Source organism: Sus scrofa, chromosome 18, assembly GCF_054392235.1.
Source record: "Sus scrofa isolate SSC_HxYL_T2T_F1_AM1 chromosome 18, Sscrofa_HxYL_maternal_Yorkshire_Landrace_v2.0, whole genome shotgun sequence".
Taxonomy (NCBI): domain Eukaryota; kingdom Metazoa; phylum Chordata; class Mammalia; order Artiodactyla; family Suidae; genus Sus; species Sus scrofa.
In genome coordinates, this window is record NC_139400.1 from 17971056 (window position 1) to 17991214 (window position 20159).

General features: G+C 37.9%; 1 protein-coding gene and 1 long non-coding RNA gene across 11 annotated transcripts in view; one reads left to right on the forward strand and one right to left on the reverse strand.

Annotated features, from left to right (window-relative positions):
* BRAF (B-Raf proto-oncogene, serine/threonine kinase) overlaps positions 1 to 20159 on the forward strand; it is a 174589-nt gene that overhangs the window by 63042 nt on the left and 91388 nt on the right. For all 10 annotated transcript variants that reach the window (XR_014833621.1, XR_014833619.1, XR_014833620.1 and 7 more), the window contains one exon: positions 9579 to 9680. Coding sequence is in view for 6 of the 10 variants with exons in the window: in XM_021078584.2 (XP_020934243.1) it covers positions 9579 to 9680 (102 nt within the window). In the remaining 4 variants the exon portion in view is untranslated. The remainder of the gene's footprint in view (positions 1 to 9578; positions 9681 to 20159) is intronic.
* The window catches only part of LOC146394902 (uncharacterized), a 36629-nt gene that overhangs the window by 7092 nt on the left and 9378 nt on the right, over positions 1 to 20159 (reverse strand). The gene's annotated exons all lie outside the window — the stretch shown is intronic.

The following is a 20159-nucleotide window of genomic DNA, read 5'->3' on the forward strand; positions in this document are numbered from 1 at the left end:
TAGTATCTAGTCTTATATTTAGGTCCTTAATCCATTTTGAGTTTATTTTTGTGTATGGTGTTAGGGAGTGTTCTAATTTCATTCTTTTACATATATCTGTCCAGTTTTCCCAGCACCACTTATTGAAGGGACTCTCTTTTCTCCATTGTGTATTCTTGCCTCCTTTGTCATAGATTACTTGACTGTAGGTGCGTGGGTTTAATTCTGGGTTTCTGGAGTTCCCGTCATGGCTCAGTGGTTAAAAAATCCAACTAGGAACCATGAGGCTGCGGGTTCAGTCCCTGGCCTCACTCAGTGGCTTAAGGATCCGGCATTGCTGTGAGCTGTGGTGTAAGTAGCAGACATGGCTCAGATCGTGTGTTGCTATCACTGTGGCATAGGCCAGCAGCTACATCTCCAATTAGACCCCTAGCCTGGGAACCTCCATATGCTGTGGGTGCAGCCCTAGAAAAAGACAAAAAAAATAAAAAATTAAAAAAAAAAAAATTCTGGGCTTTCTGTCCTGTTCCACTGGTCTGTATTTCTGTTTTTGTGCCAGTACTGTGTTGTTTTGATGACTGTAGCTTTGTAGCATAGTCTGAAGTCAGGCACCTCCATTTTTCTTTCTCAGGATTGCTTTGACTATTCTGGGTCTTTTGTGCTTCGAAACAAACTTTTTTTTTTTGGCCTTTTTTGCTTTTTAGGGCCGCACCTATGGCATATGGAGGTTTCCAGGCTAGGGGTCTAATCAGAACTACAGCTGCTGGCCTACACTATAGCCACAGCAATGCGGGATCCCAGCCATGTCTGTGACCTACCCCACCGCTCATGGCAGCACCAGATCCTTAACTCATTAAGCGAGGCCAGAGATGGAACCCAAAACCTCATGGTTCCTAGTCGGATTCGTTTCTGCTGCACCACGACGGGAACTTCGCAAACAAACTTTAAAATATTTTGTTCTAGTGAAAAATGCTTTTGGTAATTTGCTATGAATTGCATTGAATCTGTAGATTGCCTTGGGTAGTATAGTCATCTTGGTAACATTGATTCTTCCAGTCCAGGGGCATAGTATATCTTTCCATCTGTTTGTATCATCTTTGATTTCTTTCATTTGTGTTTTATAGTTTCAAGAGTACAGGTCTTTTGTCTCTTTAGGTAGGTTTATTCCTAGACATTTTTGGCCTTATGGTTAAGTGGGATTGTTTCCCTAATTCCTCTTTCTGGTCTTTCATTGTTGTATAGAAATGCAGTTGATTTCTATGTATTAATTTTGTATCCTGCATCTTCATTGATAAGCTCTAACAGTTTTCTGGTAGCATCTTCAGGATTTTCTAAGTATAGTATCATGTCATCTGCAAAGAGTGATAGTTTTACTTTTTCCTTTCCAATTTGGATTCCTTTTATTTCTTTCTTCTCTGATTGCCATGGTTAGGACCTTTCAAAACTATGTTGAATGGCAGTGGTGAGAGCAGACATCCTTGTCTTGTTGCTGATCTTAATGGGAATTCTTTTGGCTTTTCACCATTGAGAATGATGTTATCTGTGGGTTTGTCATATGTGACCTTTATTATGTTGAGATAGGTTCCCTCTGTGCCCTCTTTATGGAGGGATGTTATCAGAAGTGGGTGTTGGATTTTGTCAAAAGCTTTTTCTGCATCTATTGAGAGGGTGATATGGTTTTTATTCTTCAATTTGTTAATATGGTGTATTGCACTGATTGATTAATATATATTTAAAAACCTTGCATCCCTGGGATAAATCCTACCTGATCATGGTATACAATATTTTTAATGTATTGTTGGATTTGGTTTGCTAGTATTTTGTTGAGGATTTTTGCATGTATGTTCATCAGTGGCATTGGCCTGTAATTTCCTTTTTTTGGGGTATCTTTATCTGATTTTGGTGTCAGGGTGATGGGGGCCTCATAGAATGAGTCTGGGAGTGTTCCTTCCTCTGCAGTTTTTTGAAATAGTTTCAGAAGGATAGGTGTTAGCTCTTCTCTAAATGTTTCATAGAATTTCCCTGTGAAGCCATCTGGTTCTGGACTTTTGTTTGTTGGAAGTTTTTTAAATCGCAGTTTCAGTTCTTGTGATTGGTCCATTCATCTCTTCTACTTCTTCTTGGTTTAGTTTTTGAAGATTGTACTTTTCTAAGAATTTGTCCATTTTATTGGCATGTAGTTGCTTGTAGTAGTCACTTATGTTCCTTTGTATTTCTGTGATGTCCATTGTAAATTCTTTTTCATTTCTAATTGTGTATTATTGTATTTTATTTTTTGTTTTGTTTGTTTGTTTTTTGGTCTTTTTAGGGATGCACCCATGGCATATGGAGATTCCCAGGCTATGGGTCCAGTTGGAGCTGTAGCCTCCAGCCACAGCAACTCAGGATCTGAGCCACATCTGCATCATACACCACAGTTCCCAGCAATGCCAGATCCTTAACCCAATGAGCGAGGCCAGAGGTCGAACCCTTGTCCTCATAGATGCTAGTTGGGTTTGCTAACTGCTGAGCCACGATGGGAACTCCTTCTAATTTTATTGATTTCAGTCCTCTCTCTTTTTTCTTGATGAATCTGGCTAAGGGTTTATCAATTTTGTTGATCTTTCCATTGAACCAGCTTTTAGTTTCATTGATCTTTTCCATGGGTTTCTTTGTTTCTGTTGCATTGATTTTTGCTCTGATCTGTATGATCTCTTTCCTCTACTAACTTTGGGTTTTGTCTGTTCTTCTTTCTCTAGCTACTTTAGATATAAGGTTAGGGGGTTTTTTGAGCTTTTTCTTGTCTCCTGAGGTAGGCTTGTATTGCTATAAATTTCTTAGAATTTCTTAGAATTGCTTTTGCTTCATTCCATAGGTTTTGGATTGTTGTGTCTTTGTTGTCATTTGCTTCTGGGTATTTTTTAATTTCCTCTTTGATTTCTCCAGTGATCCATTGGTTGTTTAGTGGCATGTATTTTAGTCTCCATGTGTTCGTGGGTTTTTTTGCATTTTTTTCTTGTTGATTTTTGGTCTTATAGCTTTGTGGTCAGAAAAGATGCTTGATATGATTTCAATTTTCTTAAATTTACCGAGGCTTGATATGTTGGCCAGAATGTGACCTATCCTAGAGAATGTTCCTTGTGCAATTGAGAAAAATGTGTATTTTGCTGCTTTTGGATGGAATGTTCTATAAATATCTACTAAGTCCATCTGGTCTAATCCATCAGTTAAGGCCTGTCTTTCCGTGTTGATTTTCTATCTGGATGATCTGTCCATTGCTGTAAGTGGGATGTTAAAGTCCCCTGCTATTACTGTGTTATTCTCAATTTCTCCTTTTAAGGTTGTTAGCAATTTTCTTATATCTTGAGGTGACCCTGTGTTGGGTGCATATATATTTACAATTGTTATATCTTTTTTTTTTTTGTCTTTTCGGGGTCACACTTGTGGCATATGGAAGTTCCCAGATTAGGGGTTAAATCAAAGCTGCAGCTGTTGGCCTTCACCACAGCCATAGCAACTCCAGATCCGAGCCGAACCTGCAACGTACACCACAGCTCACGGCAACGCTGGGTCCTTAACCCACTGAGCAGGACCATGGATCAAACCTCTGGACACTAGTTGGGTTCATTACCACTGAGCCGCAAGGGGAACTCCCTGATAACTTTTTATGGAGAGGAGCGAAGTCAGTGGCTGCAGTTTTTCTGCTCTCACTACTGTTCAGATCCTCCCATAGCAGTTTGTCTGCATTTATATTTTAACATAGGCTTTTTTTAAAAATTCAACTTTTTTTTTGGTGAGGGAGTTTTGCCATTTGTGAAGTTGCTAGAAATGATCACTTGCTGACTAGTGTTGCCTGATTTTAGTTGCTGTGTTCTACTGGAAGAGCAAAACAGAATAGGAAATCCTCTAGTACATTTCCTGAAAATTTTTTGTTATTTCTTTTTAATTCTTTTATTTCTCTTTTAGGACTGTTGTAGCAGTTTTTCTTTTTTTTCCACGAAAACCTTTTTAAGACCAAAACTATATATATATCTACTTAGGTTTACCATATCTTACTCTACTTTTTAGATTTTTTTTTTTCTTTTTCTTTTTCCCTTCTCCATTCTTTGCGGAAATGGTTCCTTACCCTCACTGCTCATGAGCTGTATCTGTGGAGCTTGAAAAAAAAAAAAGACTAGGTAATAATTTCCTGTACTGGAAAGAATCACTGAACTAGGATTAATTTTTCTCTTATTCTGTTCTGAAGACAGCTTAAATCTTAGCTCCAGCACTGATTGTATTCATCTTATAACTAAGATGCACCAAGATAAGTAATGAAGGGATAAACGATGAATAAAACGTGTTTCTGATCTCAACAAAGTAGCGTATAGACATGAAAAACAATCAGTTTTAGAATATCAAATTCTGACTTCAAAGCAGTTCTGCTTGGGTGGTCAGTGAACTCATCGTAGAGAAAGTTTGTCATTTTCTATGAAGAGATTGTAGGAAAAACAAGTTTTGAGGGGTACTGGGAAGAGGTAGATTAGAAGTTAATTTTTCAACATGTTAAGTTTGAGATGCTTATTAGTTATCATAGTAGAGATGTTCAGTAGGTAATTTGACAAAAAAAGAGTCTAGAATTGAGAGGACCAGAGCTGTATTGAAAAATTGGGCCTTTGGAATTCCTGTTGTGGCTCAATGGGTTAAGGACCCAGCTAGTATCCATGAGGATGCAGGTTCGATCCCTGGCCTTGCTCAGTGAGTTAAGGATCCAGCATTGCTGTGAACTGTGTTAAAAGGTCATAGATAGGGCTGGGATCTGGTGTGACTGTGGCTGTGGCATAGGCTGGCAGCCATAGCTCATATTTGACTCCTAGCCTGGGAACTTGCAGCTGTGGACGTTAAAAAAAAAATTGGGGCTTCATCAGTTCATATTTGGCATTTGAATCCACATGTTTAGATCACATCACCTGGGGAGTAAATCTAGCTAGAGAAAAGAAAACATCTAATACTTTGGGGGATATGAAAAATTAGCCAAGGAAAATAATGTAATATCTGACTATAGAAAAAATTAGAAACATCTACCATATCTTCTCAAATTTCAACATGGGTCATTTTGTTAAAGTTTGGTAGATCTGAGATGAAGCCTGAGATTCTGCTACTCTGAAACTTCCAGAAGATTATGCAGCTGTTAGTTTGTGGACAGTGCTTTGAGTAGCAAGACTTTCTCTGACAAGAAACATAAAGTAGAAAGAAGAAAAGACTGCCACGTTTGTAGGATAATAAGGATTAATACCCAGAATAAAAGGTGTCTATAAATCAAGAAAAAAATAGAAGAGAGAAAGTATATGGATAGGGAATTGTCCAAAAAGAAATTTAAATGATCAGTAGACATGAAAAATGCTCAACTTTCTGGGAAATACAAATTTGAAATAACAAGATCACCTTACTCCTTAAGATTAGGAGTAGTCGCCAAAGTGGGTATAGAGGGAACATTCCTGAATATAATCAAAGCCATTTATGACAAACCCACAGCAAATATAATCCTCAATGGGGAAAAACTGAAAGCCTTCTCACTCAAATCTGGAACAAGACAGGGATGCCCACTCTCACCACTGCTCTTCAACATAGTTTTGGAAGTCCTAGCCACAGCAATTAGACAAACAAAAGAAATAAAAGGCATCCATATAGGAAGAGAAGAGATCAAACTGTCACTGTATGCAGATGATATGATACTATACCTAGAAAACCCTAAGGACTCAACCCCAAAACTCCTTGAACTGATTAATAAATTCAGCACAGTGGCAGGATATAAGATTAACATTCAGAAGTCAGTTGCATTTCTGTATACCAGCAATGAAACATTAGAAAAGGAATACAAAAAAAATGATACCTTTTAAAATTGTACCTCACAAAATCAAATACCTCGGAATACACCTGACCAAAGAGGTAAAGGACCTATATGCCGAGAACTATAAAACCTTAATCAAAGAAATCAAAGAAGATGTAAAGAAATGGAAAGATATTCCATGTTCCTGGATTGGAAAAATCAATATTGTGAAAATGGCCATCCTACCCAAAGCAATCTACAGATTCAATGCAATCCCTATCAGATTACCCATGACATTGTTCACAGAACTAGAACAAACAATCCAAACATTTATATGGAACCACAAAAAACCCAGAATCGCCAAAGCAATCCTGAGAAACAAAAACCAAGCAGGAGGCATAACTCTTCCAGACTTCAAGAAATACTACAAAGCCACAGTCATCAAAACAGTGTGGTACTGGTATCAAAACAGACAGACAGACCAATGGAACAGAATAGAGAATCCGGAAATAAACCCTGACACCTATGGTCAATTAATCTTTGACAAGGGAGGCAAGAACATCAAATGGGAAAAGGAAAGTCTATTCAGCAAGCATTGCTGGGAAACCTGGACAGCTGCATGCAAAGCAATGAAACTAGAACACACCCTCACACCATGCACAAAAATAAACTCCAAATGGCTGAAAGACTTAAATATACGACAGGACACCATCAAACTCCTAGAAGAAAACATAGGCAAAACACTCTCTGACATCAACATCATGAATATTTTCTCAGGTCAGTCTCCCAAAGCAATAGAAATTAGAGCAAAAATAAACCCATGGGACCTCATCAAACTGAAAAGCTTTTGCACAGCAAAGGAAACCAAAAAGAAAACAAAAAGACAACTTACAGAATGGGAGAAAATAGTTTCAAATGATGCAACTGACAAGGGCTTAATCTCTAGAATATACAAGCAACTTATACAACTCAACAGCAAAAAAGCCAATCAATCAATGGAAAAATGGGCAAAAGACCTGAACAGACATTTCTCCAAGGAAGATATACAGATGGCCAACAAACACATGAAAAAATGCTCAACATCGCTGATTATAAGAGAAATGCAAATCAAAACTACCATGAGATACCACCTCACACCAGTCAGAATGGCCATCATTAATAAATCCACAAATAACAAGTGCTGGAGGGGCTGTGGAGAAAAGGGAACCCTCCTACACTGCTGGTGGGAATGTAAACTGGTACAGCCACTATGGAGAACAGTTTGGAGATACCTTAGAAATCTATACATAGAACTTCCATATGACCCTGCAATCCCACTCTTGGGCATCTATCCGGACAAAGCTCTACTTAAAAGAGACACATGCACCCGCATGTTCATTGCAGCCCTATTCACAATAGCCAGGACATGGAAACAACCCAAATGTCCATCGACAGATGATTGGATTCGGAAGAGGTGGTATATATACACAATGGAATACTACTCAGCCATAAAAAAGGATGACATAATGCCATTTGCAGCAACATGGATGGAACTAGAGAATCTCATACTGAGTGAAATGAGCCAGAAAGACAAAGACAAATACCATATGATATCACTTATAACTGGAATCTAATATCCAGCACAAATGAACATCTCCACAGAAAAGAAAATCATGGACTTGGAGAAGAGACTTGTGGTTGCCTGATGGAAGGGGGAAGGAGTGGGAGGGATCGGGAGCTTGGGCTTATCAGACACAACCTAGAATAGATTTATAAGGAGATCCTGCTGAATAGCATTGAGAACTATGTCTAGATACTCATGTCGCAACAGAAGAAAGGGTGGGGGAAAAAAACTGTAACTGCAATGTATACATCTAAGGATGACCTGACCCCCTTGCTGTACAGTGGGAAAATTAAAAAAAAAAAAAAAAAAAAAAAAAAAAAAAAAAAAAAAAAAGATTAGGAGTAGTTTAAAAGTAGGAAAATACCCAGTGTTGGTGGGATTGTGGGGCAAAGAGTGGCCTCATACCCTGTGAAAAGGAGAATGGTTTTTCCTCTTGGAAGACCATTTGGCATATTGACTTTTTTATTGTGCATATCCTTTAATCCAGGAGTGCCTCAGTATTTAAAAGGAAAACTTGTACCTTTGCCCAGAAAGGCAGTTCAGAGCTATTCATTGAAACATTATTTGAAGTTGATAAAAGTGAAATAATATAAATGTTTTCTAGTAAGGGAATTATTCAATAAACCAAGGGTCCTGATTCTCTTTGCTCATTTATTCTCCCTTGTACATTTTTTAGTTATCTCACTTTTTTCATTATAACTTGGAATAGTCTAAAAGTCCATCATTTCTGTTGTATGTATATGTTAAATACATTTTTGGTTACAGCTTAAAATTGCAAGTTTATATCGTTCAGTTTAGCGAGATCTCCCTTATACAGTGGTGTCATTTGCAAAGCACAGTGGTGAGGTTCTCAAACCACTCAGATAAATTGAACTCATTTTTCATTAAGAAAAAAAAATCTGACTTCGCACTTATCTTAAAATAAACTTATAACATGTGCTTGTACTAACACCACTAAACTTCTAAATTCTCAGCTCACTGGATAAATGGATAAGGCTTGAAGCCTTGCTAAGAATTTGTTTCATTAATAAAATAAGGTCTTGCTCTTAATTTTCCCCGCTTTTTGTCAAGGGATTTTCCCTCTTCTCTTGTTTGTTAGGTGCTTTGAGATTTATACAGCTCAGAACAGTGTACCTTAGTAAGATTTAAGATGGATAAGAACTTTGCCTTTCTTTTATAAAATGGAGAATTGCAAAGTGGTGATTATTATTATTATTATTATTATTTTTGCCTTTTTGCTTTTTAGGGCCGTACCTGCGACATATGGAAGGTCCCAGGTTAGGGGTCAAATTGGAGCTACAGCTGCCAGACTGCACCACAGCCACAGCAACACAGGATCTGAGCCACATCTGTAAGCTACACCACAGCTCAAAGCAACACTGGCTCCTTAACCCACCGAGTGGGGCCGGGGATCAAACCCACATCCTCATGGATATTAGTCAGGTTTGTTACCGCTGAACCACAATGGGAACTCCTGCAAAGTGGTGATTTTAAAAGAAGCAAGGTAGAGGAGAACTAGTTCTCAAGCAGATCAATCAGGAAGAGTACAAATAGACACTGAAGATCTGGAAACTGATACTCGTGAAATTGTCCATGTCTCCCTAGCCTTAGGTTACCATTGAAGTTTAAAGACCATTGAAATAAGCAGTGTCATAACAATATTACGAAATGAGTGTATCTATCTATACTTAATACAGCCATTTGAAAGGATACTTATACAGCCATTTAAAAGAAGTAAAATATATTGATATGGAAAGAATTCCTATGGCATGTTGTTCAATGAAAAAAGCAAATGCTAAAAGTATTTACATATATATGTGTGTTTGTATATTTTATATGTGTGTTTATGTTTTTTATCTGAACAAAAAGATATTGAAGAATGCATACCAAACTGTAAACAGCATTTACCTTCTGCAGGGGTCCAGGAGTGTGGGGAAGGTGAAAAGAGATTTTCATTGCTTGTTCCAGAGTACTTATGTTATTACTTGAATCTTTTATGGTTGAGAATATATTGTATTACTAGTGTAGGAAAAATTTTTAAATTAGTTTAATAATAAAAGGGGGAAAAACCACTATCCTAAACAATCTCTATGCTCTAAATTTCAGGGAACACTGGTAGTAACTGCAGTATTTTAATAGAATTATTAAAATATTTCTAATGCATATTCTAAATGATTTTTACTTAAAATTTTCAAAAATATTTTTTAGGTATGGAATATCAAACAAATGATTAAATTGACACAAGAACATATAGAGGCCCTATTGGACAAATTTGGTGGGGAGCATAATCCACCTTCAATATATCTGGAGGTAAGCTTTTGAGTGTCATGTCTGTTGTAATTTTGAAAAGAAGAAATGAGCATCTGTGCTGATCAAATTGGTTATTTTAGGGAGTGGGATTAGAAATAGATACGGGAAGAATTAGCTTTGTCTTTATTGTACTTTTTAATCTTGTTTCACTTGTTAAAATAAATATGTAGTATTTTGTAATATGGATAATGTCAAAACTAAAGGAGAAGTTGTTAATAAACTTCAAAATGGTACTCTGGTAAGATAAAAATTTTTTAAAGAGAGAGAAGGCATTCTTTGTGGAGGTTAAAACTAGTTACTGCATTAGAAAATGAGGAGAATTTTGTGAAATATCTTTTTTCAGAACAAATTCCCCCCAGATAGATTTGTACTTTCTTATGGGTAAAATTTACAACATTTAAATAGCTCGAAATTGCTTAACATTACTGTTAATAGTGTCTTTTTTTTTGTTTTCTGTTTTTGTTTTTTGGTCTTTTTAGGGCTGCAGCCAAGGCATATGAGCTTCCCAGGCAAGGGGTCGAATCCGAGCTGTAGCTGCTGGCCTACGCCACAGCCACAGCAACACGGGATCTGAGCCATGTCTGCAACCTACACCACAGCTCATGGCTATGCTGGATCCTTTATCCACTTAGGGAGGCCAGGGATTGAACCCACATCCTCATGAATACTAGTCTGGTTCACTAACCACTGAGCCATGGCAGGAACTCCTGTTTAATAGTGTCTTAAAGGATTTCCTGTTGGGTCTCAGGTTAAGAACCCAGCTAGTGTCCCTGAGGATGCAGGTTCGATCTCTGGCTTTGCTCAGTGGGTTGCTACAAGCTGCAGTGTAGGTTGCAGACGCAGCTTGGATCCCACATTGCTGTGGCTGTGTCCCATGTGGCCGTGGCATAGGCTGGCAGCTGCACCTCCGACTTGACCCCTAGCCTGTGAACTTCCATATGCTACCAGTGAGGCCCTGAAAAGAAGAGGGGAAAAATGCCTTAAGGCTTTTGTATCAAGCCTTGAACATTGTAAATTTATAGATTAGTCATTGTTTTTAATCCTATTAGATAGTAGTTGCTATTTATAATCACAGATAAGCTTTCTTGGTATTAGTTTCCTTATGTAAGTCACTCAGGTTCCACAGCAAGGAAGCTGTTACGGAATCTTAGATATTAGATGGTCAGACGCCACAACCCACTCTGCTGCCACCACACACTCTCCTGCCTGTCTCTGTAAAAGCTGGCTCCAGCTGTAATCACTAGACATATAGGGAGATAACCCTAAATTAGAACTGGTCAGATTACCACATGCCTTCAAATGCCAGAGATTTTTAGACATGGACTTTTAGACTCCTAAACAAAAATTCTACTTTAGTAATCTAATTATTATTAAAGGGCAAGTTAAATCTTCAGTATTTCAACAGGAAGTAAGTTTGCATTTCTAAAATAAACTTGGAAGTTTGGGAGTTCCCATCATGGCTCAGCGGTAATGAATCTGACTAGTATCCATGAGGACTTGGATTTGATCCTTGACTTCATTCAGTGGTTTAAGGATCCAGCATTGTCATGAGCTGTGGTGTAGGTCGCAGATGTGGCTCGGATCCTGTGTGGCTGTGGCTGTGGTGTAGGCCCACAGCTGCAGCTCTGATTCAACCCCCTGGCCTGGGAACTTACATATGCCATGGGTGTGTGGCCCTAAAGAGACAAAAATAAAAAATAAAAACTTGGAAGTTTGGAAATAACCACTGATAAACTGTTTTCTTCTACTTCTGGCATATCCCAGAGCACTCTGCCAGTTAGTGTCAGTGCTAAGTAGAAATCATACCTCTGAATGCTAGATAGTATACTTGCTGACATCCCATACTGTCTTTTTTATTTATATTTGTGAGGAGGATGAGTAGAAGGGTCAGAGGAGGCAAATAGTCTTGTTGAAAAGAGTAATTCTTTGTTTATGATAATGAGACAACTTAACCAGCAGTTCTTCTGCCAACCACTTTTGTGTCAGGAAACTTTCCCCATCATGAGATGTAATGTGTTTGCAGCAATAACCATGTTTTATATATATATATATATATATATATATATATATATATATATAGCAGGGATTCACTGCCCCCTCCACATACGTATTCTTCAGGCTTTTTACTATTTGAATTACATCAAACCAGGACAGTACATAGCAAGCTATAACTCACAGCTATATCATTAGCATGTAGGTTCTTACTCTCAGGGACTGACATTACACAGTTTCTCTGTAGAAGGCAGTATGATACTGTGGTTAAGATGAGCCATGGAGGCACACAGACCCTGTGTTTGAATTCTAGCTATGCCTTAATTTCTGCAGATAGGTTACCTAAACTTCCTATATCTTACTTCATTGTTAAAATGGAAATAATATCACAGGTGGGAAGAGTGCCTGCTAAACATTTATACTTTTCTAGACACTCAGGATATATCAAAAAACAAAACAACCTCCCCTTCTCCACACACACACACACACACACACACACACACACACACACACACACGTGTCTCTGCATTCAAATAGCTTATATTTTGATCAGGGTAGTTACAGAAAATAAATATATAAATGAGTTAAAACATTGAATTTATTACCATTTGTTTTACTATGAAAAGGAGCCTTGGAGTTCCCATTGTGGCTCAGCAGGTTAAGAACCCGACATAGTGTCTGTGAGGATGCAGTTTCGATCCCTGGTTTTACTCAGTGGGTTAAGGAACAGGTGTTGCCACAAGCTGTGGTGTAGGTTGCAGATGCAGTTCCGATCTGGTTTTGCCATGGCTGTGATGTAGGCTAGCAGCTGCAGCTCCAATTTGATCCCTAGCCTGTGAACTTCCCTAAGCTGTAGAAATGGCGGGTCCACTGATGACCCACTGAGACCCACCATTCTCCTTTTTAGCTCTGTGAATTTTACTATTCTAGGAACCTCATATAAGTGGAATTATACAGTATTTATGCTTCTGTGACTGGCTTATTTCACTTAGCATGATGTCTTCAATGTTCATCCATATGTAGGCATGGGCCCAAATTTCTTTCCTATTTAAGGCTGAATAGTATTCCATTGTATCTGTATATATCCCATTTTATTTATCCATTTATCTGTTGATAGCTACTGTCAGTGGTTGGTTGGTTCCACCTTTTGGTTATTGTAAGTAATGCTGATTTTACTTCTTTGGGATATATAACCAGAAGTGGAATTAATGAATCATGGTAGTTCTGATTTTAATTTTTCAAAGAATTGCCATACTCTTTGTTGTAAGTAGCTTCCTTTTGCATTCTCACTAAGAACACTTTATATCCTTACCAACACTTAACATCTGTGTATGGGTATGTGTTTGTACGTGCATGTGTGTATGTGTGTTTAATAATAACCATTCTAATGAGTATAAAGTGGTGCCTCATTGTGGAAATGCAAATTTCCAACTTTATTCTTCTTTTTCAAGATTGTTTTGGCTCTTTGGGATCCCTTGAATTTCCTCATGAATTTCAGGGTGGGATTTTTTTTATTTCTGCAAACACATTGGGATTTTGGTAGGGTTATATTGAATCTGTAGGTGGCTTTGGGTAGTATTGACATCTTAAGAGTCCTTAACTCTTAAATACAAATGGACAGTTAAGAATATCCAGATATTTGAAGAAAGATTTTAACAGGAGAAATAAAGGTAGAAATGGTCAAAAGGAACTCAGTGCATAGAACAGAAGAAAACTTGAAAATAACTATAATTAACATCAGAGATAAGATGTAGTAATCTGTTCTTGTTTCATGATTGTACTAAAGAGCAAAAGTAGAGAATAAGAAAGAGCTCTTGAAATTAAAATAGTAATTTAAAATAGTGTAGCAGACAATTTAAATATGTGTGTGTATATCTGTGTGTGCATGTAAATAAACAAATGAGGAGTTCCCGTCATGGCACAGCGGTAACAAATCCAACTAGGAATCATGAGGTTTCGGGTGTGATCCCTGGCATCGCTCAGTGGGTTAAGGATCCAGCGTTGCCGTGAGCTGTGGTGCAGGTTGCAGATATGACTCGGGTCTGGCATTGCTGTGGCTGTGGTGTAGGCTGACAGCTGTAGCTCCATTTTGACCCCTAGCCTGGGAACCTCCGTATGCCGCAAGTGTGGCCCTAAAAATAAAAAACAAAACAAAACAAAAAACAAATGATATAGAAAGTTAAGGAAATCTTACAAAAAGTAGAACAAAACAAAGATAGAAAATATTAGAAGAAAGATGAGGAAAATTACAGAATAAATCTAGGAGATCTATAAAAATTATAATTTTTTTATTTGCAAAAACCAAATATCAAGTTGTCCAAACAGGGTTTTATTTTTCCTCCCATAACAAGAAATGGGGGTAAATTATTCCAAGATTAGTTCTATAGTTCAAGAGCTCAAAGTTGTCAGATGCTGGGGTGGACTGCTGTAGTCCTTTTTGTTTTTTTTGTCATGACTGCTGTAGATCTGAGAATCTTATTCTAATACAACACCTCAAATCAGGAAGCAGAGATCACAGATGCTGTCTTGTGTACTGAGTTCTTTGAGGAGGAGGATCTTTCAAAGTACCCTGAAAGTCTTTACATCTCACCAGCCAGAATGGGGTTACATACACCCCTAGACTTTTGACTTTGCTCACATTTCCTGAAACAAGAGGCTGAGAAGTAAAATTTTTCCAGTGATCATAGTTTGACTTCAGATTACTTTGTACACTGGCAGATAGAATTTGAGCCATAGTTATTTCATTTCATAGCATTTCAAAAAACCCATTTGATGTTTTCATAGGAACATAAGTCTTTACCTAAACCTCCATTTCTTTCTTATAGCAATCAGTGAAATCAGTTGTATCACCATCAGAAATCCTCATGATTTTCTTTTTTCTATGTACTCATTTGCTTAAAAAACTAGCTTTTAAGTTGTTCTGTATGTTCCCCTGCTGGTGTATGAATAATCATTAACATTCTCTTGATTCCCTTGATGATAACGACAGTGAAATGAGCTATCATACTCTAAAGAATTTCAGATTTGTTTTTTCAACTTTCAATTCCAATCTTTTTTTTTTTTTTTAACAATCATACAAAAGAAGGAAAGATGAACTTCCCCTAAAAGTCATGCCCCATAATTTCTTTTTTCTCCCAGTTCTTCTGATTTACTCATCCAACAAATAAGTAGGTTTTTGATGAGAAAGAATGTGGGTAAGATAGAATGTGGAAAAGCTAGGTGCTTTTCTAGTAGTAGATTCTTCTTTCTGGACCTGATGTATTGGATTCTAGAGACGAAAGGATAAAGTTTCTGGAATCACTTTACATATCTAGTGTTAAGATACTGACTCCTCCCGCTACCAGAGAATTTATATGTATGCTAGGGTCCCCCCCAGACAGATAATGGCGTTAAAGCGCCTAACATTTATTGAGTGCTTGCTATGTACCAGGCAGTGTTCCAAGCCTGTCATAAATAATTTAATCCTCTACCCTCCCTATGATTTATCATCTCATTTCCAATTGATAGATGAAGAAACTCAGATACAGAGGAGTTTGATAATAACATGATCAGAGTCAAACAGCTAGTAAATGGAATAGCCAGTAGTAAGTTTGAAGCCAGGCATTCTGAACTCAGAGGCGGTGCTTTTTTTTTTTTTAATGAGTCTTCTATGACTGCTTACCTTTTCCCCACATGTAGGTCTTTTTTATCAAAGCCTGTGCTCTTAATTGCTAGATCATTATTATGATGCTGACAGCCTTTCTGATCTTCAGTCTGTGTAGAACCCAGGATAATGCAGAGACATTTACCAAAAGAAATACTGCAATGAAAATACTGGAAGCTAAATGCTTCCTCCTTTTTCTTTCTTTCTTTCTTTTTAGGGCTGCACCCACAGCATATGGAAGTTCCCAGGCTAAGGGTCCAATCAGAGCTGTAGCTCTTGGCCTACACCACAGCCACAGCCACACAGGACCCGAGCTGCATCTGCAACCTACACCATGGCTCATGGCAACGCCAGGTTCCCAACCAACTGAGTGAATCCAGGGATCACACATGCATCCTCATGGGTACTAGTCAGGTTTGCACCCCACTGAGCTACAATGAGAACTCCCTAGATGCTTCTTATGGAATGCAGAACAGTTCATTAAATACCAGTTGTGGGCAATTTGAAAGATTTCATTGAATCTTGTGAGTTAAGTTCCATAAAAATAAATATAATGAATATTCTAATGATAAAATTTTTTTTATTTCACTGCTTTTTCTCATTACAGTTTAATTAAGTAGGTCCTTAATTTTCTTCTCACTGAATTGAGAAGTAGGAGTTCCCGTTGTGGCTCAGCAGTAGCAAAGCCAACTAGTATCCATGAGGATACTGGTTCAATCCCTGGCCTCGCTCAGTGGGTTGAAAGATTGGGTGTTGCCATGAGCTGTGGTGTAGGTTGCAGATATGGCTCAGATCTGGTGTTTCCATGGCTGTGGTGTAGGCCAGAGGCTACAGCTCTGATTCGACCCCTAGCCTGGGAACTTCCATATGCCATGGGTTGTGGCCCTAAAATGACAAAAAATAAATAAATAAATTTAGAAGTAATTCATATACTCTGAGATTCACTTTTTAAAGTGGTTTATAGTATATAAACAAAACTGTACAATCTTCACCACTCTGTAATTTCAAAACCCTTTACCCGTTAGCAGTCATTTTCTCCAGCCCCTAACAACTACTGGTCTGCTTTCTACTTTTTGTTTTGTTTTTTTGAGTGCATCACAGCATGTGGAAATCCTAGGCCAGGGATGGAAGCCACACCAAAGTTGCAGCCCAAGCCATAGCAGTGACATTACCAGATCCTTAACATGCTGTGCCGCTAGGGAACTTCCTACTTTCTAAATCTGTGGATTTGCCTGTTTGGACATTTTGTGTAAATAGAATCATACACAGTATGGCCTTTTGTGACAGGCTCCTTTCACTTTACATAATGTTTTAAAAATTTATGTTGTAGCATGTAGTATTCATTGTAGCATTCATTCCTTTTTCTGGCTAATATTCTATCCTGGATATATCACATTTTGTTTACGCATTTGTCAATTAATGGACATTTAGATTGTTTCCACTTTTTAGCTACAGTAAATAAAGCTACTGTGAACATTCATGTATAAGTTTTTGTGGTAGATACATGTTTTCAGTTCTTTTGGTATTATATTGTTTTATATGTGTATCCTTATTCTAGTATCACATGTATTGATTACTGTAGCTTTATAGTAACTTTTGAAATCAGGAAATGTGGATCCTCCAACTCTATTCTTTTTCCAAGATTATTTTGGTTATTCCAGGTACTTTGTGCTTCTCTTTGAATTTTAAGATTAACTTGTCCATTTCTGCAGAAACACTGGGAATTTGATAAGGATTTGTTGAATCTGAAGATCAATTTGAGGAGTATTTTCATCTTAATAATATTAAATGTTCTTAAAATCTTTTTTTAAGTTTAAAAATAAACAAACTATACTTCAATTAAAAAAAAGAATCCAAAAAAATTAAAAAATAAAAAAGATCCATTGAAAATAAGTAAATAACATGAGCTGTCCCGTGAACTACTTTACTATTTCAGAGTCATGTCAAAAACTCAGCTGGAGTTCCCGTCATGGCTCAGCTGTTAGTGAACCTGATTAGCATCCATGAGGACTTGGGTTCGATCCCTGGCCTTGCTCAGTGGGTTTAGGATCTGGCATTGCCATGAGCCCTAGTGTAGGTTGCAGAATCGGCTTGGATCCCAAGTTGTTGTGGCTGTGACAGGGCACTGGCTTCAGCTCCCATTGGACCCCTAGCCTGGGAACCTCCGTATGCCGTGGATATGGCCCTAAAAAGGCAAAAGACAAAAAAAAAAAAAAAAAAAATTCAGCTATGTAATGTAGTAACAGTAATAATGATAATAAGAACTAGTACTACTTATTACTACTGATAAAAATATTTGTTGGGTTTTTGCTGTGTGGTAGTTTCTGTAATAACTCCTTTTACTAGTATTATTTCACTTAATGCGCACAAAATTTTTTCACAGATGATTTTTTTTTTTGAAAAGCCACATATAGGAGTTCCCTTCATGGCTCAGTGGTTAACAAACCCAACTAGGAACCACGAAGATGGGCATTCAATCCTTGGCCTCGTTCAGTGGGTTAAGGATCTGGCATTGCTGTGAGCTGTGGTGTAGGTGGCAGATTGAGGCTCAGATCCCACATTGCTGTGGATGTGGCGTAGGCTGGTAGCTGTAGCTCCAGTTCAGCCCTCAGCCTGGAAACTTCAACATGCCTCATGGTGCAGCCCTTAAAAGAAAAAAGAAAAGAAAAGCCACATGTAAAAGAGTGTGGTAATACTCTAAGGGAAGTGAGGAGAAAATACTGATTTTGCATTTTATTAAGCAGAGCTTTGAATTAGGCTTTGAAAAATAAGTAGGTTTTTGATGAGAAAGAATGAGGTTTTATAAAAAAACCTGCCTGCTGAGGGAATATCTGGTTTCTGTAACTTGTTGAATCCCTAGAGGAATTTTGGTTGATGGTGTCGTGGTGCTTGAGGTGTGTGTTCATGTGGAAGGACTTGCTCACAGGACTTGCAGGGTAAGAAAACAGAGGAAAGGGCTAGGGTGGAAGATAGAAGAGAAAGTGCAGATAACGGTGAACCAAGAAATGCCTCTCTAGAAGAGCTACCACGCCAGCAAAATTGAGAGCAAAAGAAGGGATGGGGAAAGAGGTGGAGAATTGCTTGGACAAAGAAGCTTTTATTTGATACCTTGGATCTTCAGAGAAAATTTGAAGTTAATGCTTTTTTCTGAGTGAATCAGAGTTGAGGATGAAGTTAGAAGCAGAAAAGCATAGAAATGGTTGGAGTAAGTGTTGTGAGGAATGTTAATATGAATTAAAAATCAGTAAAAATTTTCAGACAGTGGTGTGAAGGACTAATTTTCATGAATTGATAATGGAACTAATTGGCCCAGTTATTGTTCTTCAGCAGTGTTTTGTAACCTGAGAAGAATGGAATAATTGAATGATAGGATTTACCCAAAGTTGGTGTTTGACAAGCAAGTTGGTAAAATAATTAACCAGACAGTCCAAGATGTTACCATTGGCATTGTTGAAAAGGTGAGCCAGAAAGTGTAGGAAGTAAAACAGCAAAGAAATCTGAGAAACTCTAAGGGATTGATACTGACCATGAACCAGATTAGTGTGGTAGTGAGGTTGAAATTTAAGAAGGTGGAATCAGTGTGTGTGCACAGGGGTGTGGGAGGTTCTAAATGGAGGTCTTGTCATTATTTGGAAATCTTTTGTAAAGAACTGTTTGTATCTTTGGATCTTGGAGGTGAGTGGAAGTAAGTGCCTTTATAGAGAAGAGGTTTGGAGAACTTTAAGACAGGAATGATGAAAGAGTAATCACCATGCACACTGAATGCAGCAAGGATAATGGGGTGAAATGAGCCAAGTCAGGTATAGAACAAGGTAGGCAAGTACCATGATAGATTGCAGCTATGAGCATGGAGAGAGGTGGAATAAGTGTTTTGTACTTTAAGATGAGTTATTGGTAAATGCTGTGAAATAAGAGATTGTAATCCACAGTGGAGGGAACAGTATTATTAAGGCTAACATTTTGATAAAAAAAATAACATTCAGAATATTTGTTTACATTTGTATCTTTTCCTTAGCCTTACTTTGTTTTTTGTTTTTGTCTTTTTTCTTTTTTTTTTTTTTAGGACCACACCCGTGGCATACGGAGGTTCCCAAGCTAGAGGTCTAATTGAAGCTGTAGCCACTGGCCTACACTACTGCCACAGCAACACCAGATCCGAGCTGCATCTGCCACCTACACCACAGCTCACGGCAATGCCAGATCCTTAACCCACTGAGCAAGGCCAAGGATCGAACCTGCAACCTCATGGTTCCTAGTCAGATTCGTTTCCACTGCGCCATGACGGGAACTCCTTCTAAGCCTTACTTTGTGTACTAAATGTACTTGCCCAGATGATAGTAAATGGGAATATTTGATATATGCAAAGCGGAATTTTTGTCTCCCAGGCTGCATGTATAATAATTACTCTTCAAAGGGTAGGGATTGTATTGGTCTTTCTATCTTTTTTTTTTTTTTTTTTTCTGTAGTTTGAGCCCCAAACAGTACCAGGCACATGTATGCTCAATATGTATTTATTCAATGATTTAAGGCTCAATAAGAGGGGACCATATTGAAAGAGATGCCCTTAAGTAATTAGCCTGTGGAACTGAAAGTTACGTTGAAATACAGCTTAGAAAATTTTGAATTGATTTGGTTACAATGCCCTGAAATGTTTTACTGCATTGGGCAACTGTTAGATTGTAAAGGAGAAAGCATTTTGATGTAGTTTAGGCTCTTTATGTTAGTAGTTTATTTTGGTATTTTCCCTCCCCTACATCCCAGAAATCCTATGGTAAGATCAAGCTTATCAGGTGTGGTGGCTGATATCACAATGAAATTTCCCTTTTATTCTCTGCTTTTGATAC